The sequence below is a fragment of the Botrytis sinoallii genome (assembly GCF_014898435.1).
Source record: "Botrytis sinoallii strain Bc 23 chromosome Unknown BSIN_015, whole genome shotgun sequence".
NCBI classification, from domain to species: domain Eukaryota; kingdom Fungi; phylum Ascomycota; class Leotiomycetes; order Helotiales; family Sclerotiniaceae; genus Botrytis; species Botrytis sinoallii.
In genome coordinates, this window is record NW_024066042.1 from 1,287,972 (window position 1) to 1,309,574 (window position 21,603).

Here is a 21,603-nt window from a genome sequence, read left to right on the forward strand (position 1 = left end):
CTGCTGTAACCATTCACTCTCCGATTCGACCTTGCTCCGACCAAGATCATTTCGCTACCACGGAACCATCATCTCGTCCAGGTAACGAACGACTCACGACTCACGAGCCTTTGAGAGAACCAGGGATTGATGGAATTTTTCTGAAGAAAAGGAAAGCTTTCCGGGATTCGAATGGTCTGGGGCCCCTGCACATATCCAAGTTGTCGAATTACCTAGGTAGTATTATACTGCCAAAAAGAGGTAAAAGAGAGTAAAACAGGCTACGGTGACCAGCCTTCGCCCTTTTGACCAGCGCATTTTGCATCAAGGGCTTGGAATTCACTTCCTCGTTCGTGAATTATTCCACCTCCACCCTCTTGCACACACAATTCTCACTCTCACTCTCAATCTCCAATCTTATCCAAGTTATACCTTGGGTATCCATACTTTCTCACCTCTCTTCATTGTGTCGAACGTGTCGAATGTGTCAAGATTGAAATATATTCGCATTTACGAAACTCGATTCGGCATCCAGGGTTTACGTCAAACGATCCGCGCGAACACCAATATAAAGCAACAACCAATCTAACGGCTCGTTCCTGTTCCTGAAATCGAGCGCTTCAAATATTAATTGGAGAAGCTGAGGAAGGGTCGAAGTTGAGGGGTCCCAGATCAATTCATCAGGAAAGAACAATCCGACAAGCAGAAACCACTGGAATGGGAACTGAGAATCAATACCATCGATCAATTTTCCATTCACAAATACAAATCAATCACAGTTTAAACAAGCACGCGCATTGAGGTTTCGCAATTGCGAGAAGAATCAATTTTACTCTTTTGTTTTACAGAGCAACAAAATACAACAGTTTAAATATAATCGAAAATATCTTGCGCGCAATTGCGAATTGTTGGTTCTATTAAGAGACAATGGGTTCAACACAGTTTGGAAATTTCCATGTGAGTAGATCTTTGCATAGCTCAATGTCCATTGAGATTGATTACTGACAAACATTCCATTTAGAACTTCTGCCGTGACTCGACGTTACCAGTCTGCAACGTTCGTACCACTCCCCAGTTTTAATTATACGATTCGCAATTCAACGTTGCTAACCGGACTTTTAATAGCTATTCAATCCTCCCACCAACAGTAATTTCGGATACGGAGGCTGCGAGCTGACGGGTATATCGTTAGGCGGTGGGAAATATCTGGGAAATCTGGGTTCGTTCTGTTCCAGAGAATCAATGATCGGAAAGTCATAAACTAACACTTCCGAAGGTTCGATATTAATTGCAGGAATTGCGATTGTAATCAGTGCATTCTTAATATGGCGATCCGACCGAAAACAAGCAGCAGTGGGAAGAAGGTTTGTCAATATTCTCAGAATTATATTTGATTTGCATCATTTACTTACATCTCGTCGTACAGGGAAATGCAGCTCTTCCTCCTAGGTTATATAATCATCGAAATATGTGAAATATTTACTGTGGGCGAATTTCCATTGAGCGCAACTGTTCGGATAGTAAGTAGGACCAAGCTCTCAAGACCCATATGTGGAAGCTGATTGTGACCCCAGGCCTTCACCGGTATCCACCTCGGAATGATTAGCGCAACTTTATGGATCTTGATGCTGAACGCTGTTGTGGGCTATCAGATAATCGATGATGGGACAGCCATGTCACTGGGCCTGATGGTTGCTTCAGCAGCAGTCATATTCATCGGAACTGGATACATTGCCCTCGATACTGGATACAGCTGGACCGGACATTTCGACTCAAGTTTAACTGGTCAAGGCAATGGCCAAAATCGAAACATTGCTCTCTATGTCCTATACCAACTCGCACCATTGGTCTTTTTGTTTGTATTTTTTGCCCTGGAAACAGTCTTGGTCATCAAAGTTTTGGGCGAGCGTAAGCCCATGATCTTCTTAACGGGTGCTGCGGTTTTATTTGCTCTTGGCCAAATTTTCAATTATGTTATTAGCCCTCACATTTGCAACGGCACGAACGGAAAAATTGATGGAGCTCTTTTCGAGACGCTCTTCACCTTACTCTCTGTGGTAATGGTATGGACCTTTTGGTCGAGCATCACAGAAGACGATTGGCCAATGCCAGTCACCAACACATACTCATGAGGAATTTAAGGGAATCAGGGAGCAATGGAGTTAGGAATTTTGTTATAATGCGCATACGAAAGTCTTACGACACTATTAGTTTAATACCCGATGTGGTACATCTTGCTACACAAAAAGCATGAATATTGGCTCAAGGATAGCGCGTCTTACAGCTACAGCTCTTGTCTATGGGGTAATGAGGACGGAGAATTTCACGCTACACGAAAATGAGGGCGGAAGTAATAACGACAAGGGCGCAGCTAGGAATGATTATATGAATTGGCGGAATGGCTTGTATAACGATTTTTGCGAGTATTATACCCAACATTGAACTTATAATAGGAGAAGATAGAACTTATAATTCAGAGCATCAAAGTAGACCACTTTATTACCACATACTATATGCAATTTAAGGCTCTTTTGCCCCACTCATCTCAAATTTGAATGCATGCATGGCAGCTTATTAGAAGGGTAGATCTTCAATCCCGCAGACTCGCATACTCAATCTAGGTAGGCACTCATGCCTTAGCTAGACGTCCTGAGAGCTTGAATGTGACGCACTCTCGAGGCACTCTGTCATCCAGGCATTGATGACCTTGATCCTGGACTCTAATATCCACAATGCACTGCGAACTATTTGTTAATCTGACGATCAGAATGACACATGCAATCTTGTTTTAAGACTGGATAATGCATTATTGAGTGTCAGTACGGCGGTGAACACAGTTGACCAATCACTACTGTTAGGTAGGTAGTTGCTTATTTTTAAAGTTTTTCCCCAGATAACTCTTCCTACACACAAGGCTGCATAAAAGCATTGTTGCTGTTGCTCTCCTCGGCAATTGGCTGCTCCACTTAATTGTTTAGAAAGCTCTAGCCTTGACATTTCTGAAAGACATCAATCAGCCTTGTCCGTTTCCAAATAATCAACGAAAGAATTTATTCGCCATCCAATTCAGTTCTTCCATTTTTTACAACCGCAAGAATGGCAGACTCTGACGGTGAATATGTCGAGGATCTCTCAGATGATGATATTGGAGCACCCGCCAATGTAAATGCTGGGCATGGCACTCGATCTACTGGAGCTGCCACAGGCGCTGGAGGGTCAACTGCCAAAGAAAAAGCCGCAAATGGAGGTGGTAATAGGCGGAAAGCTGCATGGGAAGATATTCAAAGAAGTTGGGATACTGTAGTCGAAGGAGCAGATGGTAGTATCAATTCTACTGTTGAGGGGTTGAGGGAAGCTAACAAAAGGAAGAGGTAAGAGGAGCTCTCCTTTTGAAATGTTTCGCAAGTTGGCAACGTGCTGATAATTGACCATTCCAGATTATTGAGAGATACGACGCCCTTACAGAGAGGTATTATTCGCCACTTCATTCTCATCCTTGACCTCTCCTTTGCCATGACAGAGAAAGACATGCGCCCCACGCGTTATCTTCTCACCATCCGTTACGCAAGTGAATTCGTTACCGAATACTTCGAACAGAACCCCATCTCACAACTTGGGATTATTGGCATGCGCGATGGCATTGCAGTGCGGATTTCAGATATGAGTGGAAATCCTACTGAACACATCGAACGATTGAAAGCTCTCCGCGTAGACCAAGGTCAAGGAAATCCCAGTTTACAAAATGCCTTAGAGATGAGTAGAGCTGCACTATTTCACGCTCCAAGTCATGGTACAAGGGAGATACTTATTATATACGGTGCGCTACTTTCAAGTGATCCAGGCGATATTCATGAAACGATTTCGTCGCTCATAACGGATCGCATACGAGTTAGTATTGTAGGACTTGCAGCCCAAGTTGCCATTTGCGCCGAAATATGCTCGCGCACTAATGCTGGGGATGATGCAGCATATTCTGTTGCACTGAATGAAGAACACTTCAGACAATTAATGATGGCAACTACAACGCCCCCAGTCACGCGTACAAAAAAACAGTCACAGAGTAGTTTACTCATGATGGGTTTCCCATCTCGAACACTCGATCCAGGAAAAAGCATGAGCTTTTGCGCATGTCATGGGAAGTTAAGTAGAGGAGGCTATTTATGCTCTCGTTGTGAAAGTAAAGTGTGCTCACTGCCAGCGGAATGCCCAGCGTGCGGCCTTACGCTTATTCTCTCCACCCACTTGGCCCGCTCATATCATCATTTATTCCCCTTGCGCAATTGGGTTGAAGTTCTTTGGAAAGACGCCGGAAAATCTAAAGGGTGTTATGGGTGCCAAGCAACTTTTCCCCAAAGGGACGCACATGAGAAAGGTGCTTCCGAGCAAGCAATGAAGGGCATGAGTGAGAGTGGGAGGTATGCGTGTGAGGTTTGTGGTAATCACTTTTGTATCGACTGTGATGTCTTTGCACATGAGGTAGTGCATAATTGCCCAGGCTGTCAGAGTGACACAAGGGGCTTGATTAGCGGCGTTGATGGGAGAGGTGGGGGAGCTCCAGCGAGGAGTGTGGAGAAGGATGTAGATGCTATGGTTGAATGATCAGCAATTTGTCTGACAGTTTTAATGCACGCGCAAATGGGGAAAATAAAACTTGGCGTCAGGGCAAAAGCACAGGTGATTAGGATAAAATTCACGGCTTAATGATTCGCCCAACAAAAACGAAAGGGGATTGATGATCAAATTAAATAATACTAGCGAAAACTAGAGGCGAGGCGAGGCGAACCGAGGCGTTTAGGGGATTGAAAAATATCTAGTCAACACAGTAGACTGCTAGTTGGCTTAGTGGATATTTCCATAAGGACATATATATGCACAAGTTGAAGACACGCAGAATATGCTGTAAATAGTAATGTAAAGAAAGTTGGAATGGCGAGGCTAGCAAAAGTGCGAAGGACAAGTCCCCTACTAGTAATCGCTTTTCTTTCACATCAAGGCATCGAAACTAAAAAATTGTTTGATTATCAAATTCGAACATAGCATCGAAACTTTTTGTGCATGCATATTCACGATTTCTCCCGTTCACTTCTCATAATAAGTAGCCGATCGTGGTATTTTGTAGCAGCATGTGATATAGAGTCATCAAATCATTCTTCCAAACTCGCTCAAGCAAATTGCAAACATTGTGCTAATATCGTTAAAGCCATGATTTCACGCCAGTCGTCGCATCCTCGCCTCTCATCTCATCTTAGACTAAAAATCGTCACCGCCACCAAAATCATCTCCTCCACCACCGTTATCTGCACCATCCTCGTATCCTTCATTGTATTCATTTTGATCATGGTCTTGGATTCTAAATGAAGTCGGTTAGTATTTTGTTTCAGAATGTCATTACAAACGGGAAGAATGTAGGCATTCAAAACTTACGCATCCTCGAGCAACATTCCACCAATCAATCCTCCACCCAATCCTAATGCCGCACCTCCGGCCATTCCCATTCCCCCGCCACTCTTTTGTGGCCTCTGCTGCTGATAGCCTCCTCCATAACCCCCTCCGTACCCTTGCTGTGGGGGGTAACCCTGAGGTGGATAACCCTGAGGTGGATAACCCTGAGGTGGATAACCTTGTTGTGGATAGCCTTGTTGTGGATATTGTTGCTGCTGATATCCACCATACTGTGGTTGTTGCGCATACTGCTGTTGATACTGTTGCTGCGGCGCACCTGAACTCGAGCTCGAACCACTGGTCTTTCCCAGAAGCTTTCCAAAGAATCCCTTTTTCTGTTCGCGTGGAGGTAGTTCTTGTTGCGAATAAGAAGGCATAGGTGTGTTTTGATAGTCTTGCTGGGCGTTTCCGCGCATCCCGCTGCTTGAACCTCCACGAGCATCTTCTTCGGCTTGCAAACGACGGGCAAGTTCGGCGTCGCTTTCGGCGTTGGGAGAGGGGTCGTATGGATTGCTTTTGTTGTCGGAAGGGTAGGTAGAAGAGCCACCGGAGTATCCTGGGGGTGGGCCGGGAGGAGCGCTATCGCCGGAAGGATAGACAGGTTCGGTGGGTTTGTCCCAGGTTGACTTCTTGGTGTAAATGTTTACATAGAACCTAGTTTCTTATTAACTTCCATAGTGTGCCTGAAATGAATGAGATTAATACACACCATTCTTTGTATTCGGCGTTCCATACTGCTTTGTATCCTTCAGGAACTTTCGGAGGTGGAGGACCGGTAGGAGGGGCAAAATCATTCATCTTAAAGTTGGTGCTTCTTTGTGAGTCTGTTGATGTAAGATCGATAGGTGATTTGGAAAAACAAGATGGTTAAATTCCGTGAAAAATATCTGAATAGAATATAGGTGTCAAGACTGTCTTGTATAAAAAGAAGGTCAGTGAATGGTGAAACGATGATGAAATCAAGGTACCCGCTCAGCCACAGCAAGATAGCTGATGAGGGGTTTAGTGTACGTGGACCTATGCACAGTCCTATGGAGTGCCCAAGTCAGGGGGGAGAACTTGGCTACAAACTTCAGTCTCAGCTAATTGTTGTACACCAGTACTAACTTATAAAATCCGTAGAGCACTTGAGATGCCTAGATAATTACTTCAAAAGCTTTCTTGTGTTGAGTACCTAGACACAATTATATATTAAAAATTATAATTACAATTTTATCTACATGAAAGAAAGATAATCAATCCAATTCAATAAAATATCATTGACTTTGCAGCGCAGCCACACTTGTTATCTTGGTATCCGCTACAGTGTCTTCTGACCCAATCCCAGACGTCATCCCCAAGCGAGAAACCATCTCAGCCTAGGAGTAGTCGTACCCGCCACTCCCAATACTTAATCACCGCCAACCTTGTACTCAGCTTCACCACAACAACATCAAATAACATAGAACAAAATCAATCATGAAGTTTTCCGTCAGTCTTGTTGCTCTGCTCTTCAGCAGCACTTTTGTCGCTGCAAGCCCTTTTTTCAGTAACGGTCAAACCGTCCTTGACGATAAGGCAGCTGTTCCTGGAAACAACCCACTCACCTACTGCAATCCCGATCATTCTTCTGATATCCTATCGCTCGACCATGTCAATTTGAATCCCAATCCTCCAACTGCGTACGCAAAGCCGTAGAATCTTGAGACGTGATAACAGATGCTAATTAGACAACAGTGGGAATAAACTTACCATCGAGGCGGTCGGTACCTTGTCGCAGACGTTGGAGAAGGGTGCATACGTTCGCTTGCAGGTCAAATATGGCTTGATTCGACTTATCAGTATGACAGAGGATCTGTGCGATCAAGTATCTAATGTCGATTTGACTTGCCCGATTGATGCTGGAAAGATTATAATCACAAAGGATGTTGATTTGCCAAACCAGATCCCTCCCGTAAGTCTTCAAGTTGCACTCTATTGTTCTTCTTCTAACTCATCACATCAGGGAACTTACACCGTCTTCGCCGATGCATTTACTGCGGACGATGAACCTATTATTTGTTTACAAGCAACGGTTACGTTTTCACGTTAGACTGCCCCGATACTAGATAATAGCTACACAATACCCTCAAATTGTACTTAGGATTTCGTGAAGAGCAGAGATTTGCATGCGGACTGTATTAGGTCGATGAATAATGGTGGATGAAGGAGTTTACTTTCTGGGATCCCTCACCCTGTATCTTGACAGATACTTCTGATCACGGGGTCTTTCTTTTGCTTCTGGGCGCGCTGTTCTCATGAGAACTGAATATACGAGAATTAACGAATTGGATTAATACGGAAGCCTCCATTCTGATATCCCGCTCCACCAATTTATTACATGCCAGTCATATGACATGGCAAATACTTCAATTTTGATGGCTTGTTGAACCTGTGTAGTTTTTCGATGCTGCGGTTAGTTGATTATAAGCCCAAGTTGTGTAAACCTTTAGAAAACGCAAGGAAATGTATGTGCAAAATTTCATAAACTGGCATACTCTTGTATTCATTTGTTTGATATCAATAACCCCATGAAGGTGTTAATCTCGAAAACGCCCAACTCTCTAGCCATTTAAACACACAACCCTACCCATAGCACACAATCTCCCCCTAAAACCACAACAACTAACCATCACTCTCCAAAGAGTCTTCGAACTCTTCTTAGAACACTATCCTTCTCCGGATCGTATGGGTGATCTTTACTAGGTATCTCCAACAATGCAGGGAATGCGGCTGTGTATGTATCTACTCGATGGCGTATACGTTCCGCAATCTGTAAAACCTTTGTTAGTCTTGCATGCTCCAAAGCTAATTGTAACAACTATCTTACATGTTGGTTGATCAACAAAATACCAATATCCTTCCTCTCGGTTGTGAATCTTTCAAAGGCTTCCTCGATGGCGGCATTATCTGTCTTGTTATCGACAACGAGGAAGTTCTTCTGCGAGTCTGGCGGTGAAGTGACATGCTATGCCTTCATCAGTAATCTTTTCTCGGGCGATAACTCCGCAGAGTAGAACAAGATATCTCATACACCAATGCCTGCCAACAACAGTCCAGTTACAGAGTCCTACAAGGCTGGTTAGCAACATTCACAACAGCTTGGATCGATTTGAAGCTCACTTCATCACCAATGACGGCAAGAAATTGCCTATCTTTGTAGGCAGATGCTGGAGCTGCCATGTTGTCTATGTTTGTTTGATATACTTCTCCAAACAATCAATCCAGTGGCAGCGTTAAGCAAGGTGAGCTCTCAGGCCCCACTAAAGTTATGCGCTAGCGTACGGCATCCCTGGCTGCAGCTACAATGACCCACGTCCAAAATATAAATCATCTCCCCAGAACGCCTCTGCGGTAAACAACAGGAACGGAAATCGCAAGGAAGCAAATTCGATTGCAATAACTCATCGGATTTACGATTTTCGCTTCATGTATTGCCGTTCAACGATGTGAAGATATCATCGACATCTTTTTCATTATGCCGCGACTTGTGCGCCGAAGACCGCTTCGTGAACGGATTACGGATTGGTTTAATATTCAGGATTGGTTATTATGGATATCGGAGGAAATCGAAACAAGAGATTGGGATTCGAAAGCGTATGCTAATCCACTGGGTTTTGGATTACATTTTATACTATTAATTGCGAGGGCGAATAGTGGAGATGAAGGTCATGGAACTGGAGATGATGTATTTGGGGATGTGCCTTCAGGATCGGGATGGTTGAGCTATTTGGTAAGAGTTACCACTGTGAATAGTGACTTGTGTAGCTTGATACTGACTGATTTAATAGTCTACTCTAGTTGTCTATTTACTGACGGCATTGTCGATCTTGAATGCATTCTCAACCTTCTCACGAAAGCGCAATTACCGCCTCTTCGAGAGCTCTATCGAAACTGCTCCCACTACCCCTTCTGCCCACAGAGTACGCGTAGACTCCTCGCCAGTATCTTCATCTCCTCTTCGGTTCTTCTCGAATATGCTAGGGGACACAAGTGCGCAGTCAAGAGCGCATCCAGACCCGACTCGGGACGTTTGGGAGATCGCTGTTTGGGATCCTATACCAGTTTGCCTACGATTATTTTGCCTATTTAGCCCTGGACATGTACTGGTTTATTGGCTATTCCTTCCAACATTATCTTCAGATGCTCGACCAAGTGTCACGATTTTTACTACTCTGGTTTTGGAAGCCTTGATGACTGGGCAATTACTTCTTTTAGAAACAAATTTTTCGCAGCAAGAAAAGGACAACAGCATTATACAGAAAGAAGTCATGAGCGAATATGATGCCAAGTTTGTACATCCCCGTTTGAATCCGGTCATGCGAGATGTTGGCACACAGTTTTCTGGGCCGGGTGCTGAAGCCGGACGAGAGGAGGAAATTGAAATCTACACGCCGAGTGTGGTTCTCAAAAAAGGCTTCCGTACCAATCCAAATCCTAACTACGCTAAGTATGTTGACCCGGACAGTGTTAGTCCTACCAAGCCAGTCTCCCGTCAAATTTTCTCTCCTGCTCCATCCTTTATTTCAGCTTCCTTTCAGCAACCGCGAGATTCGCCCTACAACAGAAAGATATCAAACATATCCATGAGACAACCCCAATTCCGTCAAACAACTCCTACTACTGCCACATCGACTGGGTCGGGGGATGGTGGTAGCTTGGGTATCTATAATCATGCCAACTCGCCTTTGAAGAAGACCAGCAGCATGTTCGACATGCAGGGACGAGATCGTAGAGACACACCCAAAAGCTCTTTAGATATGGCAGGGAGGGAAAGAAGAGATCAAAGAGAGAACGAAGCAAGCCCGATGAAGAGAGTGCAGGGAGGCAGCGACGTTCGACCATTCGGCAGAATGCCATCTTCAAGCACTGAGAATGATAGAAGGGTTAGTGGCTCAAGTGCCTTCGATCCAAGAGTAAGATCTGGGAACGTTGAGCATAGTCCGTATAAAAGGGGCCCTTCCAGGTGGTAATTTTTTTCATAGCGGATTTTCCATTCTTTTTAAGTCAACTGTACAATGCATTTTTAGGAGTCTAGCAGGTTCGGTAATATGGTGGCACGATCTATAGTAATGACAAATACCATTTCCAAAAATTATCTCTTAGTAGGTAAGTGTGTATAATTTTAACAGATACTGGAATTGTGGTGACGCTCGTATGTCGATTATTTTCACCGTCTCGCTTATTTCTGGTGGGGTTAAGGAGAATGTGATGCAAGATCACTTACTTGTATCTCAACCTAAGTTGAAAAAAAATTCGTTTCATGTGAGCGCTTGATCTAGCTTGCTTTCATGAAACTCTACATTCACTTTCCCATTGTTTTCAATTGCTTTCCTTTTCGTCTACACGTTGTTTTTCTCAGTCTGAAGTAATTACTGAGCATAATTTGGGGTTGAATGCTTTTACACTGACTCAATCAAACATTCCGCCGCATTGAAACTAAGGTTTTGGGTTTTGAAAGAATAGTTTCCATGACGGTATTGAAAGGCTGAAGCAGATCCCGTTAGTATGCGGTGTCTAAAAAAGATATTCGTCCCATTAGTACATGATATTTAAGAATTCAGTCAATCGATAGATGAAATTAACATTTCTGCTTAATCAAGCTAGCTGTTCCGATGTCGAAGACCGACGCTATAAAAAAACTAAGCTTGAAGAAGAAGATCTTGCAATGAGATAAATGCAGCGTTAATACAATGAGTATATACAGTCATAGATAAGTCCACGATTCGTATATGGTGGCCCTTTTTCATAGCCGAGTATTGTTAGTCTTGAAAGGACTGTCAGGATCTATAGCATCAAATATAAGGTTTGGTGTTGACGTGCGCTAGATCCTTATCAATGAAAGTTAGTTTATTCGGCACCAAAGAACGAACTTAGTAAGGCTGAACCGCAGATTGCTAGTATTGACCTTTAGATAGAAAGACGGACCCGTTCATAATATAGGGCTTGGCCTAGTGCTGTCAATCTGATTCTTCTTTTGTCGGGATTTTATTTTCCACTGTCGTAGTTTGATAGTAACTGTTTTTGGAAGACGAAACTTTATGTATAAAGTTACGATCTATAACTCTATACCGGCATGCTGATTGTTGTGAGCTTGCAAGTATCGCCAAAACAAAGCATCACATAACTTTAGTTATGGTGTATTAATGCTTCAGGCCGCTCTATGATAATGGTAATGGGCGTCAAATTAAAGCGACATGCTGCAATTCACATAGAACACCAGCTAACGAGTCAGGCTGTGTCTTTACTGTGACTATACATTGGATGTGTGTTGTATCAGGAACATTGTCAACCTGTGATCGCCCGCATTCTTTGGTATAGCCCAATGTTGTTAGTAAACATAATACCATACTCCAGATAATACTAGCTATTTGTAAGTTTTATAGTACATCCTAATGCAACTACTAAGGTAGGGCGATCTTATTCGTATATGGACAAATTTATGATTGATTTAGTGGGGAAGCTAACGTTATTTGCTAAATTAAGCAGGAGCTATCCGGATCTTCCATCAACTAGCACCCGATGACACATATACAAGCCTCTTTGAGTCCATAACAGTGCTATTATAGCACTGTTAGAACATGCATAGAAGCTCACCAAAAACAATTAAGGCTATGAGAAACAAAGTTAGAATAATCGAGCTCTAGACTTCTCCGTTAGTGGTCTGGGGATCTGCCTACATGCCCGTACAATTGACCACTAGCGGAGAAGTATTCTCCATGACTTCATTGAAGACCAGATGATTGCTAGTAGAATGCATCGTTGGCTCCATTTCATATATACTCCCACCTTTACTCTATCTATTGCTTTCTTTCTCTTCTCTCTCTTCGTTCTTCAGACAAAGTTAATACTGTACAATTCTCGTTATCAAACACAATTTTGAATCTCAAAATTCACACTTCAACGCTTTAAGATCAGTATCACAACTTTATCCCTTTACAATCAGTATTCCACTCGATTACTCAACTATATTTGAACATTCAAGTTTCTCATTCAAACGCCAGTCAACAGCTTAACCATTATACCACCTTGATACCTTCATCATGGGCATCAACCTCATCTATTACTACGGCTACTTCGTCGCCGAGGACGTCTATAGCACTGCAAAGGACGGTGCTAAAGACATCATACCTCGCAGACTTCGTCGCTCGAAGCTTTTCAGAAGATCCAAGGGATCTAAATCAGCCTCACCAGAAGAGCCTGAACATTATAACCCCACTACATCAGAGGAAGAATGCTCAAAGTCATTCACCTCTGAAGACACCTCAGAGACCGTCATCCATTACTCGTCGGAGGACAAGCAAAGCGAGCTTGACCAATATATTTTCTCTAATGACTCTAAAGAATCCACAGACACGATCATTCATGATGAGACGGTCAAAATCTCGCGCCGCCAGAGGTGCAAGGCTAAGCTTCGAAAATGTCTGTCTTCAAAGACATTGAAAGCAAAATTCTCCGCCTATAACCTTTCTTCGGATGAATGCGTTGAATTAGAGGATGAAATTGTTTCAGACAATCACATCATCGCAGGTGATCACATTGTTTCAGATAATCATGATGATGTGAACAATGATGTTCATTTGGACAACATTGTCAATGCAGACAGTATCGCTGTTACGGAAGATTCAGGAGCTTCAGGTAACGTTTACCAAAAGAAGCAATGGTCTGTTTCGGATTATTCTCTTTCTATCTACTCACAGGATGGTATTGATACTGTCGTTGTATCTCCAAAGGAGAGGGAGATCAACAACTTAAAAGCAAAATTATTCAACCAAGAGTTGGAAAACAAAAAACTTCGCTCAAAGATCTCGCAGCTCAGCAGCGAGCCCACCTCAAAGTCAGCCTCTGAAGCAGAGTCTGTAATTCACACTGCATTCGAGACAGTCAAAGTCTCCGAGCTTAGCAGTGACACTCCTACCTCAAATTCAGGCTCAATATCAGAGTCTGTTATTCATACTCCATTGGAGACAACCAAAGTCTCCCACCGTCAAAGATACCGAGCCAAGATTCGTGAATGTCTTTCCTCTACTCAGGAAATCCTGGCACCTTTGAAGGCCTTACACCCTAACAATCGGGCTGAGAGGGGCCACACCAAGCAACAAGCCAAAGAGGCTCTTGAAGCTTTGCAAAACGCTCCAACGTTCTTCGAATCAGTCCCATTTGAGTCCACTGAGGAGGGTGAAGCTCCAACTTTCTACTGCCCTCGTCATGGCACCTGTTCTTCTCATTTTGCTTGGTGTTTCTGCGATTATCATCCCAGCGCTGCCCATCGTCAAAGTGAAATAGTCGATGACTGGTTGCTGCCAGCTTGGCGTGCCCTTGTTACAAAAGGCATAGAGGAGGATAGGGCTGAGAAAGCTAGGATAGAAGAACAGGCTAGGATGGAAGAGCAAGCCAGCAAGGAAGAACAAGCTATGATGGAAGAAAAAACCAGGATCGAAGAACAGGCTAGGATGGAAGAAAAGGCCAGCATCGAAGCACAGTCTGAACCTCAAAGATTTTCTGCTGAAGAGTATATCGATCTGATCAGCGATCTCACTGACGATTACCTTGGTTATTCACGCTCCAAATCACGTAGTCACAAGCGCAGCAAGAGCAAGAAGAGAGTTGAGAGAGTCGTAGAAGAAAAGATGGAGGAACAAGCTCTACCCATTCAAGAGTATTCTGAACTTCAAAGAAATTATGCTGAAGACTATGTTGGTCCAGCTAGCGACCGGGCCGACGATTATCTTGGTGTTACGGGCTACAACCCACGCACCGGAACGCTCGACAATAGCAAGAAAAGTAAGAAGAACAAGGAACACCGCCGTGTTCGTTGGGCCAGCACTGAGAAGGGATGGGAGAGCAAAGCTGCAAGCTCTTCCAGCCCTTCGGCTGAATGCACCAAGGAGAATGAGAAGATGGAGGTGCCTTTTTTAGTTTAGACGCCGGTACGCGTGGTGACGTACACTACCACGTGCACCATCACTACTGGCGAAGGAATGAGAGGAAAGAAAAAAAGGAAAGAACTGTAAAAGAAAGGAGGAAAAGACATAGGAGACATAGGAGCTCTTTTTATTGAGGAACACGGATATTTTGGTTCACTTGGGTCTGTTTTCTGAACTTTCTGTTTTCTGGGTTAGTCTGTTGTTTGATTCTTTTGTATTCTGTATTCTGTATTGTGTATTTGGTTTTGCTTTTGTGCTTTTCTGTTGTCTTTCTGGCGTTGGGAGTTGGGAGTTTTGGCGTTTTTGGAGTTCTTGGAGTTTTCGTACGTATACAGTAGGATAAGAATAGGAATGGAACAGAACAGAACAGAACAGAACAGGATCAGATCAGATCACTATAGGAACAGGAATTATCAGGATAGAATAGAATAGAATAGAAACTCCCCTTCAATAAAAAATTATTATAACTTTGGTATCCCAATTGCAACAGTTCCCAGTGTACAGAAGATGGTAGATGCAATGGTACTAGTCACATACTCAAGAACTGTAAAATATTGTCGGAGAACCTGGTTTCATGTCTTTATGATACAGCTTGAACCTGATGATTATAAAAACAGCAGCCAAATTGGTCCTCTAACCCTTTAGGGCACCAGTCTAACAGTTCGAGAGCCAACGGAAATATGTGTCTCTGTCCTATTTCACTGTGGTTCTTCTTGGTAGTAAAGATAAACAGAAATGACTCTTTTTCCATACCTTGGTGGTCAGTCATGCCATCTCACCAGGTATCTTCCTGCCCTGAATATGGATTACTGCTTTTTAGATGAGCAAGACATACAACCCTATTTCCATCGCTCGTCTGAGCCGTTTCATTACGCGAGGACCGCACAGGTTACCAATCTGCTCCCCGAGAGAATAGTAATCGTTCTTCCAGATAATACCATGCAATTTAGCCTTCAAGTTGCTGTTCCAGCCCTTTCTCATTCCATTGAGTTATTAACCAAGGTTGAGTATGTCCAACTAGGGTTGTCAGATAGTAGTCTCTAATGTTCATAGTATACACCTAGGTGGTTAAATTCATGTTCTGGATGATCCGATGTAAGATAGATTTGATATTCGATTCTAGTTTCAAGATCCGTAGTGAACTAAATACCCGAGATGGGTTCGTTGTACAAGATGCCTTTGGAGGACATGGTGACAGATGATCTATTTCTCACAAGTTGAAAACAGAAAAACAGATCGATATCTGGTTTGTAATTTTCATCAATGTAGTTTGCGGCTCTGTGTTTCATGTCGCTTTCATCGCTATTCCACCAACCCAAGTGGAATCCGGATAAAGCAAAACCCAATCTGTAGATGGAAAATTATTTGCCAACTCACTTTGAATCTTACAGAATGACGAAGACCTCTCCCATGTATGTCTTGTTGATGAATGAAATGGGTTTCTTTGATGATTGAAGGGCGAACTGGCGAAGCGCGATTGTCTACGTAGGGCTTAGCAATCGTCACAAGAACACCTCTTAAGTACTGCGCACATTTTTAACGGAGCAATGGTTTATAAATAACAGATATACATAATACGTATTAATCCTAAATTACAAGTCGCAAAAACCAAAAATGTATACAACGAGCCTGTTTCCCTCTTCGATACATAGCAACGTGAACCAAGCTTAACAATTTCGTAGATCCTATACCATATTCTCGTATATCTAAATTTCTGTAACCATTCCATATCCAATGCTGACGCCTAGCACCTAGCATCGTGACTGTAGAAAGATGTATATGATGTACATGGAATCTCAGAATTCCAATGACGTCCTAATTTCGAAAGTAGATCTACAACCAATTATAGAAACTAGTTTGTATTTCCGACTCTTTCATTAAGATTTCGGGTCTCTAAAGCTCCAGGCGAGAAACTTCATCATGAGTCTCTGCCCCTCGACTTTTGTCTCATGTCTAAGCACTATTACGTTTAGTACATTTACAAGACCTGTAACCCACTTATGTTCCTCAGCCTTGCTCCCCATACGCCACCTCCTCTCCCTTCTTCAGCAATCTTGCCACTGACATCTCTCCTGTAGCTTCCACGTTGACCCGTGTAATCAGTTCCACTGCTAACCTGTCGCCCATCCCCGCCAACCATAACAGGCGGTGTTGCAGGCTTCAAATCTCCATAGTACTTCGACTTGAAGCTATCGCCCGAGTCCGAATCACGTGTACGAAGGGGCTTAGGTGTTAGCTCGCGAATCTCAGGAGAACGCAGAGGTAGAGGCCAAGATGGCTCGTCTGTTATATCAACACTTGGGCTGCCGACATGTTCATCGGCATCTGGATTGATTGCGGACGGGGCTTGGGAGGAATATTTGGATGACGAGGAGGGGAAATTGTGACGTGGGGTTGGAGGGTTTTCCGTTAGCGGATTGGGTAGATGGAAATTGTCATCATAATCATCGGATGCGGCGGGATCAAGCGGCAAGGGATGGTAAGAAGACTTGATGGAAGTGGATGATTTTTTGGGCGAGTGGGGCCGAGAACTTGGTGCGCTACTGCGATCGCCCTTCTTACTGAGAGAATCACTAGTGAACCAACTTATAACGCCACTATCAGCGTTGGCATTGCTAGTAGATTCTTCAGCTGTGTGGAAGGATAGATCAGAGGCAGGAATTGAGGTGTACGACTGGTGAGATGCGCGTTTTGGGGAAGATGAGATTGACGGTGCTGCCTTGAAGTCTGGAACTGAGTGACGGGGTGATTGATTGGGCTTGTAGGCATTATAGCGAGCCGGAGAATCTGTGCGAGATGTACGAGGTGAGGATTGATTAGTCTGGAATGATTCGTTGGAATTTGTCCGCGTGTGGAAGAAAGGTATTGTTGGAGGGCGATCCAGATCCTCATAAGCGGCTCCAGAACGCCTTTTATCCTCAAGGTTGGAACCCCTTGACAGTCTTTTCTCAGATGGAGCTGTGATGGTGGTGAAAGTTGAGATGGATGATTTGTTACGTTTGTGGCGAGAAGTGAGATTATCTTCCAGAGGATTCATATCCGGAGGAAGTTGATTGATTTTGCGGAATGTGACAGCGAGATATAGACATATAGCAAGAGTAATCAAATGAAGCCCGCCTCCAACTGTGGCTGCGTAGAAAAGAATGTCGGTGAAAATTGTTAGAAGAGTCTTATCAGAAAGAGATGTAGTCCAAGTAGTTTGTTTCGTTTTAGCTGCGAGAGAGATGTACGCATAAAATGGTACAATACTTATGTCAGTCAAAGATGCAAACACCATATATGATGCTGAAGATCCGGGCGCTCTGCCGCCAGATCTTCGCGCTAAATGATATACCCCATAAATGGTATGAATAATTGCTACTGCGGGCTGAGACATATCAATCAGTCGGTAGTTGACATGACGCATTCTGGGGATAACATACCGCAAGCTTCATGATCCACCCTGAAACCATATCCAAGCCCGTGATCAAAATTGACATGATTAGAAGGCCGACTGCTGCCAAGACTTGAAAACATCGCAATACCAATGCGACTTTTCTAGTCCATTTGACTCTCTTCTTGACAGAAGGGTCCATTGGTTCAGAATCCCCATGTCCAGAAGGAACAATGAGATAAGAACTGATGAAAGCATATCAGTATAAATTACAATAATCTCCAACGGCATACTCAAACGTACTCAGGATGTGCATTGAAGTTGACCAAAGGACCATCTGGTCGCTTTGGCCGTGGTGTCTGGGGTGATAAGCTCGCTCTGGAGACAGCTTTTGGATCAAAGGACCAATCTGTTTTGATTGGGTCATAAATGAAGGGAGGTTGGATACCCATTATACCTGACAACTATTAATGAAAGACAGAGTGAATATTGCAGGAATGAAGTCAGGAACGTGGATTTTGCAAAGAATGAATCAAGGGTATAACCTGCGACATTAATCCTGGAGATTGGAGCTTGGATCAACAACTTAGATGCAAGCTTCGTTAACACAGCAACAAACGATCACTTTACGAAGCGCAGCGTTATCGGACAATGCGATAAAGATTTCCGAACGCTTTCAAATGACGTTGGAGAGCGAAAGAAAATGAACAGGATCGCGAGTCCTTGGATTTGCACAAGATGTGCGAACTCTTCACAGCAACGCATACGTCTGATCACTCGATCAAGGGCGTTTACAAATACTACCAGAAAACTTACTGAGAAGCCCAGAGCTCACGATGGTAGACCATTTAGGATGGCTGTCATTGGGTCAGGACCTGCTGGATTTTACACGTCTTATAAGGTTATGTCCAAAATTGAGAATTCAATCGTGGATATGTATGAGCATCTACCGGTACCCTTTGGTTTGGTACGATTTGGAGTTGCTCCCGACCATCCTGAGGTGAAGGTAAATCTCAATTAGCCAGATCCAGACCGAACGACAAGAGAAAGTTGTGCTAATGCTAAACAGAATTGTCAAGATAAATTCAGCGAAGTAGCTGAATCGCCGAACTTTAATTTCATTGGGAACATATCTATAGGAGATCACGCTGGAGCTTTACCTCTCGCCTCGCTATTGCCACATTACGATGCCATATTATATGCGTATGGCGCATCTCGAGATCGTACGCTTAATATCCCGGGAGAAGACAATTTGAAGGGTATTTATTCTGCGCGGGCATTTGTTGGATGGTACAATGGACTGCCGGAATATGCGGATCTTGACCCAGATCTTACACAGGGCGATGAAGCAATAGTCATCGGACAAGGCAATGTAGCTTTAGATGTCGCAAGGATCCTCTTGCAGGACCCCGATGTACTGCGAACTACCGACATCACGGAGAGAGCTATTGAGACTTTGCAAAAAAGTCAAGTCAGAAGAGTGAGAGTAGTGGGGAGAAGGGGTCCTCTGCAGGTTTGTTTTATGGGGCAGAGTGGAGCGTGTTTATGCTAACGATTACAGGCTGCATTCACGATCAAAGAAATTCGTGAGCTGGCGAAATTAGATTCGGTGGCTTTTCATTCCATTGATAGATCGTTAATCCCAGAGGACATATCGAAATTACCTCGAGCTTCGAAGAGAATTATGGAAATTATCAAAAAGGGATCAAGTGCTTCCTTGGAGTCGGCAGCTAAATCATGGTCACTTGACTTTTGCCTCTCACCAAAATCGTTTAATCAGAGTCATCATTCCCCCTCTCAGTTAGGTGGCATGTCATTTGAGAAAACTTTACTGAGTCCAAACCCCTTTGATCCTATAGCTAAGGCAAATGGTACTGGAGAAATGGTTGATCTTCCAGCCTCTCTAGCCTTTCGATCTATTGGTTACAAGTCAGAAGCGTTGCCAGGATTCTCGGATCTGGATATACCATTTAATGATAGCCTAGGCATCATACCAAATGATCCGTTGGGTCGTGTTGTCAATGATAACGAAGGATGGTCAACTTCGGATTCGTCTAAGCATATTCCAGGAATGTATTGTGCTGGGTGGGTAAAACGAGGACCGACAGGTGTAATTGCAAGTACCATGCTGGATGCTTTTTCGACCGCAGATACGATAGCTGAAGACTGGTATGCACATGCAACATTTCTCAATGGCAATGCTGGAGGTTCTGGCCTTGGATGGGATGGTGTAAAAACTGAGGCTGACAAGAAGGGTTGCCGAAGGGTCAGGTGGGAAGACTGGCAGAAGATTGATGCAGCCGAGCGAAGGAGAGGTAACAGTAACGGGAAGGAGCGAGAAAAGTTTACAAATGTGGAAGACATGCTCAAGGTCTTAGATTAAACGATAGATTACTCTCATACTATTAAAATCTCAATAAATTACTTTTATATCATTTATATTCTAATCTATCCAAGCTAAATTCTATAATAAAATCTAACTATAAATATATAGATTCTAGAATTCTAAATATAATTTTCAATAAAATATATTTAAATGATAAATATATATATTATAGAAATCATCGTATTATATAAGGGATATGATGACTCTCACCTGTATGTGGTGTATCCTATGAACCTTCGATTATGCGATCGGAGAGCTAAGTAGAGTTAGCTAAAGCTGGGTGATGGTTGTATATTAATTGGAGGCTGTATTGGAAGCGAAGGTATGTGTAGCTGATCATTAGAGGGTAATTGTGAAGATGTTTGGAACAAAGGATTATTAGCAAAACGGAAATGAAAATCATTTAATAGTGAAAAGGAGATGAGAGTGGGATTGATGTGAAACCATGCCTTTATAAATCTGTGTGGGGAGTAGAGCTAGAGCATATTATGGCAAAGTGTTTATAAAGCAGAACTAGTTCTTGAAACAATAAATAATGAAGTTTCTATAATATAGCTGAGTCTGATTAAAGCCTATATTAGAAGCAGAACCGATATCCTTAACTTGATAAACGAAAATCGATAGAATACCTCTGGGGCATTAGTGTATAGAGTTTTCACAATCCAATAATACATATGATCTGTGGATATACCGGATTGGATATTTACAAATGATAAGAGGAGTAATAGAAAGTATATAAAGGCTAGGATAATATCTACTAGGGTTGGCAGAAGTATATATGAAATAGAAAAAGGAACGTTTTTAGTATCTTATCTTCGAATACATAGGAACGGCATAGTGATAAAGAAGTTTCGATATAGGAAGAATGCTTTTAGTAAGCCATACTTGATAATGCTTGATTAGTATTACAGCAATAAAGGATCTCAGGTAAAAACTAATCCTATAATATACATGTGCAACATACTCTTAGCATTCTACTTTCAATTATAAACTATATATTAGGGAAATAAATTTTATAAGTAAAGCTTTGGTTAATAAATTAAAAATATTATAAAAGGGCTATCTGGCTAGAAATCTGAAATAGCAAGTTTACAAGATATAGTCAGCCTTGTTATATAAGAGAGATCCGGTAAGGTAACACAAAACAACTATTAATCGCAAGACGTAGTATATAATAATAGTGATAGTAATACTATCTATATAACTCGAAAGGATGGATATGTGTATTGGTTTATAATCGGATACTATAGAGCAAAGAACATAATAGAGATATCAGATAGACTTAAGAAGCAAATAGGAATGGAGGCATAAAGAAATAGTTTTGATTCTAATCGAAATTTCCGAAGGCAATTATGCAATAAGTGGTTTAATATAATCAAAAGATTCTATAGAAGCCTAGTACTAGTGGCTTTATCACAAGTGAGCTGGGAAAGCGTCTGTAGGTGTAGCGAACCTACTTTGTATTATAATATATTCTA

General features: G+C 42.7%; 10 protein-coding genes across 10 annotated transcripts; 6 read left to right on the forward strand and 4 right to left on the reverse strand.

The window, feature by feature from the left end:
* Positions 1 to 906: 906 nt before the first annotated feature.
* Positions 907 to 2,111, forward strand: EAF02_008339 (uncharacterized protein; the record flags this gene model as incomplete). Its single annotated transcript, XM_038904387.1, has 6 exons — positions 907 to 936; positions 1,001 to 1,036; positions 1,105 to 1,198; positions 1,256 to 1,343; positions 1,406 to 1,499; positions 1,554 to 2,111. 6 exons carry the CDS (start codon positions 907 to 909, stop codon positions 2,109 to 2,111), a joined length of 900 nt encoding a protein of 299 aa, XP_038756109.1.
* Positions 2,112 to 3,075: 964 nt separating this feature from the next.
* Positions 3,076 to 4,578, forward strand: EAF02_008340 (uncharacterized protein; the record flags this gene model as incomplete). Its single annotated transcript, XM_038904388.1, has 2 exons — positions 3,076 to 3,350; positions 3,417 to 4,578. The coding sequence occupies 2 exons, from the start codon at positions 3,076 to 3,078 to the stop codon at positions 4,576 to 4,578; spliced, it is 1,437 nt and encodes a 478-aa protein (XP_038756110.1).
* A 651-nt stretch (positions 4,579 to 5,229) lies between these two features.
* On the reverse strand, positions 5,230 to 6,219 carry EAF02_008341 (uncharacterized protein; the record flags this gene model as incomplete). Its single annotated transcript, XM_038904389.1, has 3 exons — positions 5,230 to 5,329; positions 5,404 to 6,075; positions 6,131 to 6,219. 3 exons carry the CDS (start codon positions 6,217 to 6,219, stop codon positions 5,230 to 5,232), a joined length of 861 nt encoding a protein of 286 aa, XP_038756111.1.
* Positions 6,220 to 6,629: 410 nt separating this feature from the next.
* Positions 6,630 to 7,929, forward strand: EAF02_008342 (uncharacterized protein). Its single transcript, XM_038904390.1, has 3 exons — positions 6,630 to 7,082; positions 7,138 to 7,354; positions 7,406 to 7,929. The coding sequence occupies exons 1-3, from the start codon at positions 6,880 to 6,882 to the stop codon at positions 7,490 to 7,492; spliced, it is 507 nt and encodes a 168-aa protein (XP_038756112.1). The 5' UTR covers positions 6,630 to 6,879; the 3' UTR covers positions 7,493 to 7,929.
* Positions 7,930 to 8,071: 142 nt separating this feature from the next.
* EAF02_008343 (uncharacterized protein) lies at positions 8,072 to 8,622 on the reverse strand (the record flags this gene model as incomplete). Its single annotated transcript, XM_038904391.1, has 4 exons — positions 8,072 to 8,212; positions 8,270 to 8,407; positions 8,474 to 8,509; positions 8,563 to 8,622. 4 exons carry the CDS (start codon positions 8,620 to 8,622, stop codon positions 8,072 to 8,074), a joined length of 375 nt encoding a protein of 124 aa, XP_038756113.1.
* A 295-nt stretch (positions 8,623 to 8,917) lies between these two features.
* EAF02_008344 (uncharacterized protein) lies at positions 8,918 to 10,412 on the forward strand (the record flags this gene model as incomplete). Its single annotated transcript, XM_038904392.1, has 2 exons — positions 8,918 to 9,172; positions 9,231 to 10,412. The coding sequence occupies 2 exons, from the start codon at positions 8,918 to 8,920 to the stop codon at positions 10,410 to 10,412; spliced, it is 1,437 nt and encodes a 478-aa protein (XP_038756114.1).
* A 2,070-nt stretch (positions 10,413 to 12,482) lies between these two features.
* Positions 12,483 to 14,363, forward strand: EAF02_008345 (uncharacterized protein; the record flags this gene model as incomplete). Its single annotated transcript, XM_038904393.1, has 1 exon — positions 12,483 to 14,363. One exon carries the CDS (start codon positions 12,483 to 12,485, stop codon positions 14,361 to 14,363), a length of 1,881 nt encoding a protein of 626 aa, XP_038756115.1.
* Positions 14,364 to 15,508: 1,145 nt separating this feature from the next.
* Positions 15,509 to 15,778, reverse strand: EAF02_008346 (uncharacterized protein; the record flags this gene model as incomplete). Its single annotated transcript, XM_038904394.1, has 2 exons — positions 15,509 to 15,713; positions 15,756 to 15,778. 2 exons carry the CDS (start codon positions 15,776 to 15,778, stop codon positions 15,509 to 15,511), a joined length of 228 nt encoding a protein of 75 aa, XP_038756116.1.
* A 566-nt stretch (positions 15,779 to 16,344) lies between these two features.
* On the reverse strand, positions 16,345 to 18,191 carry EAF02_008347 (uncharacterized protein; the record flags this gene model as incomplete). Its single annotated transcript, XM_038904395.1, has 3 exons — positions 16,345 to 17,733; positions 17,789 to 17,984; positions 18,043 to 18,191. The coding sequence occupies 3 exons, from the start codon at positions 18,189 to 18,191 to the stop codon at positions 16,345 to 16,347; spliced, it is 1,734 nt and encodes a 577-aa protein (XP_038756117.1).
* Positions 18,192 to 18,442: 251 nt separating this feature from the next.
* On the forward strand, positions 18,443 to 20,179 carry EAF02_008348 (uncharacterized protein; the record flags this gene model as incomplete). The annotated part of the gene is made up of 3 exons (XM_038904396.1): positions 18,443 to 18,745; positions 18,809 to 19,252; positions 19,301 to 20,179. The coding sequence occupies 3 exons, from the start codon at positions 18,443 to 18,445 to the stop codon at positions 20,120 to 20,122; spliced, it is 1,569 nt and encodes a 522-aa protein (XP_038756118.1). The 3' UTR covers positions 20,123 to 20,179.
* Positions 20,180 to 21,603: the final 1,424 nt, after the last annotated feature.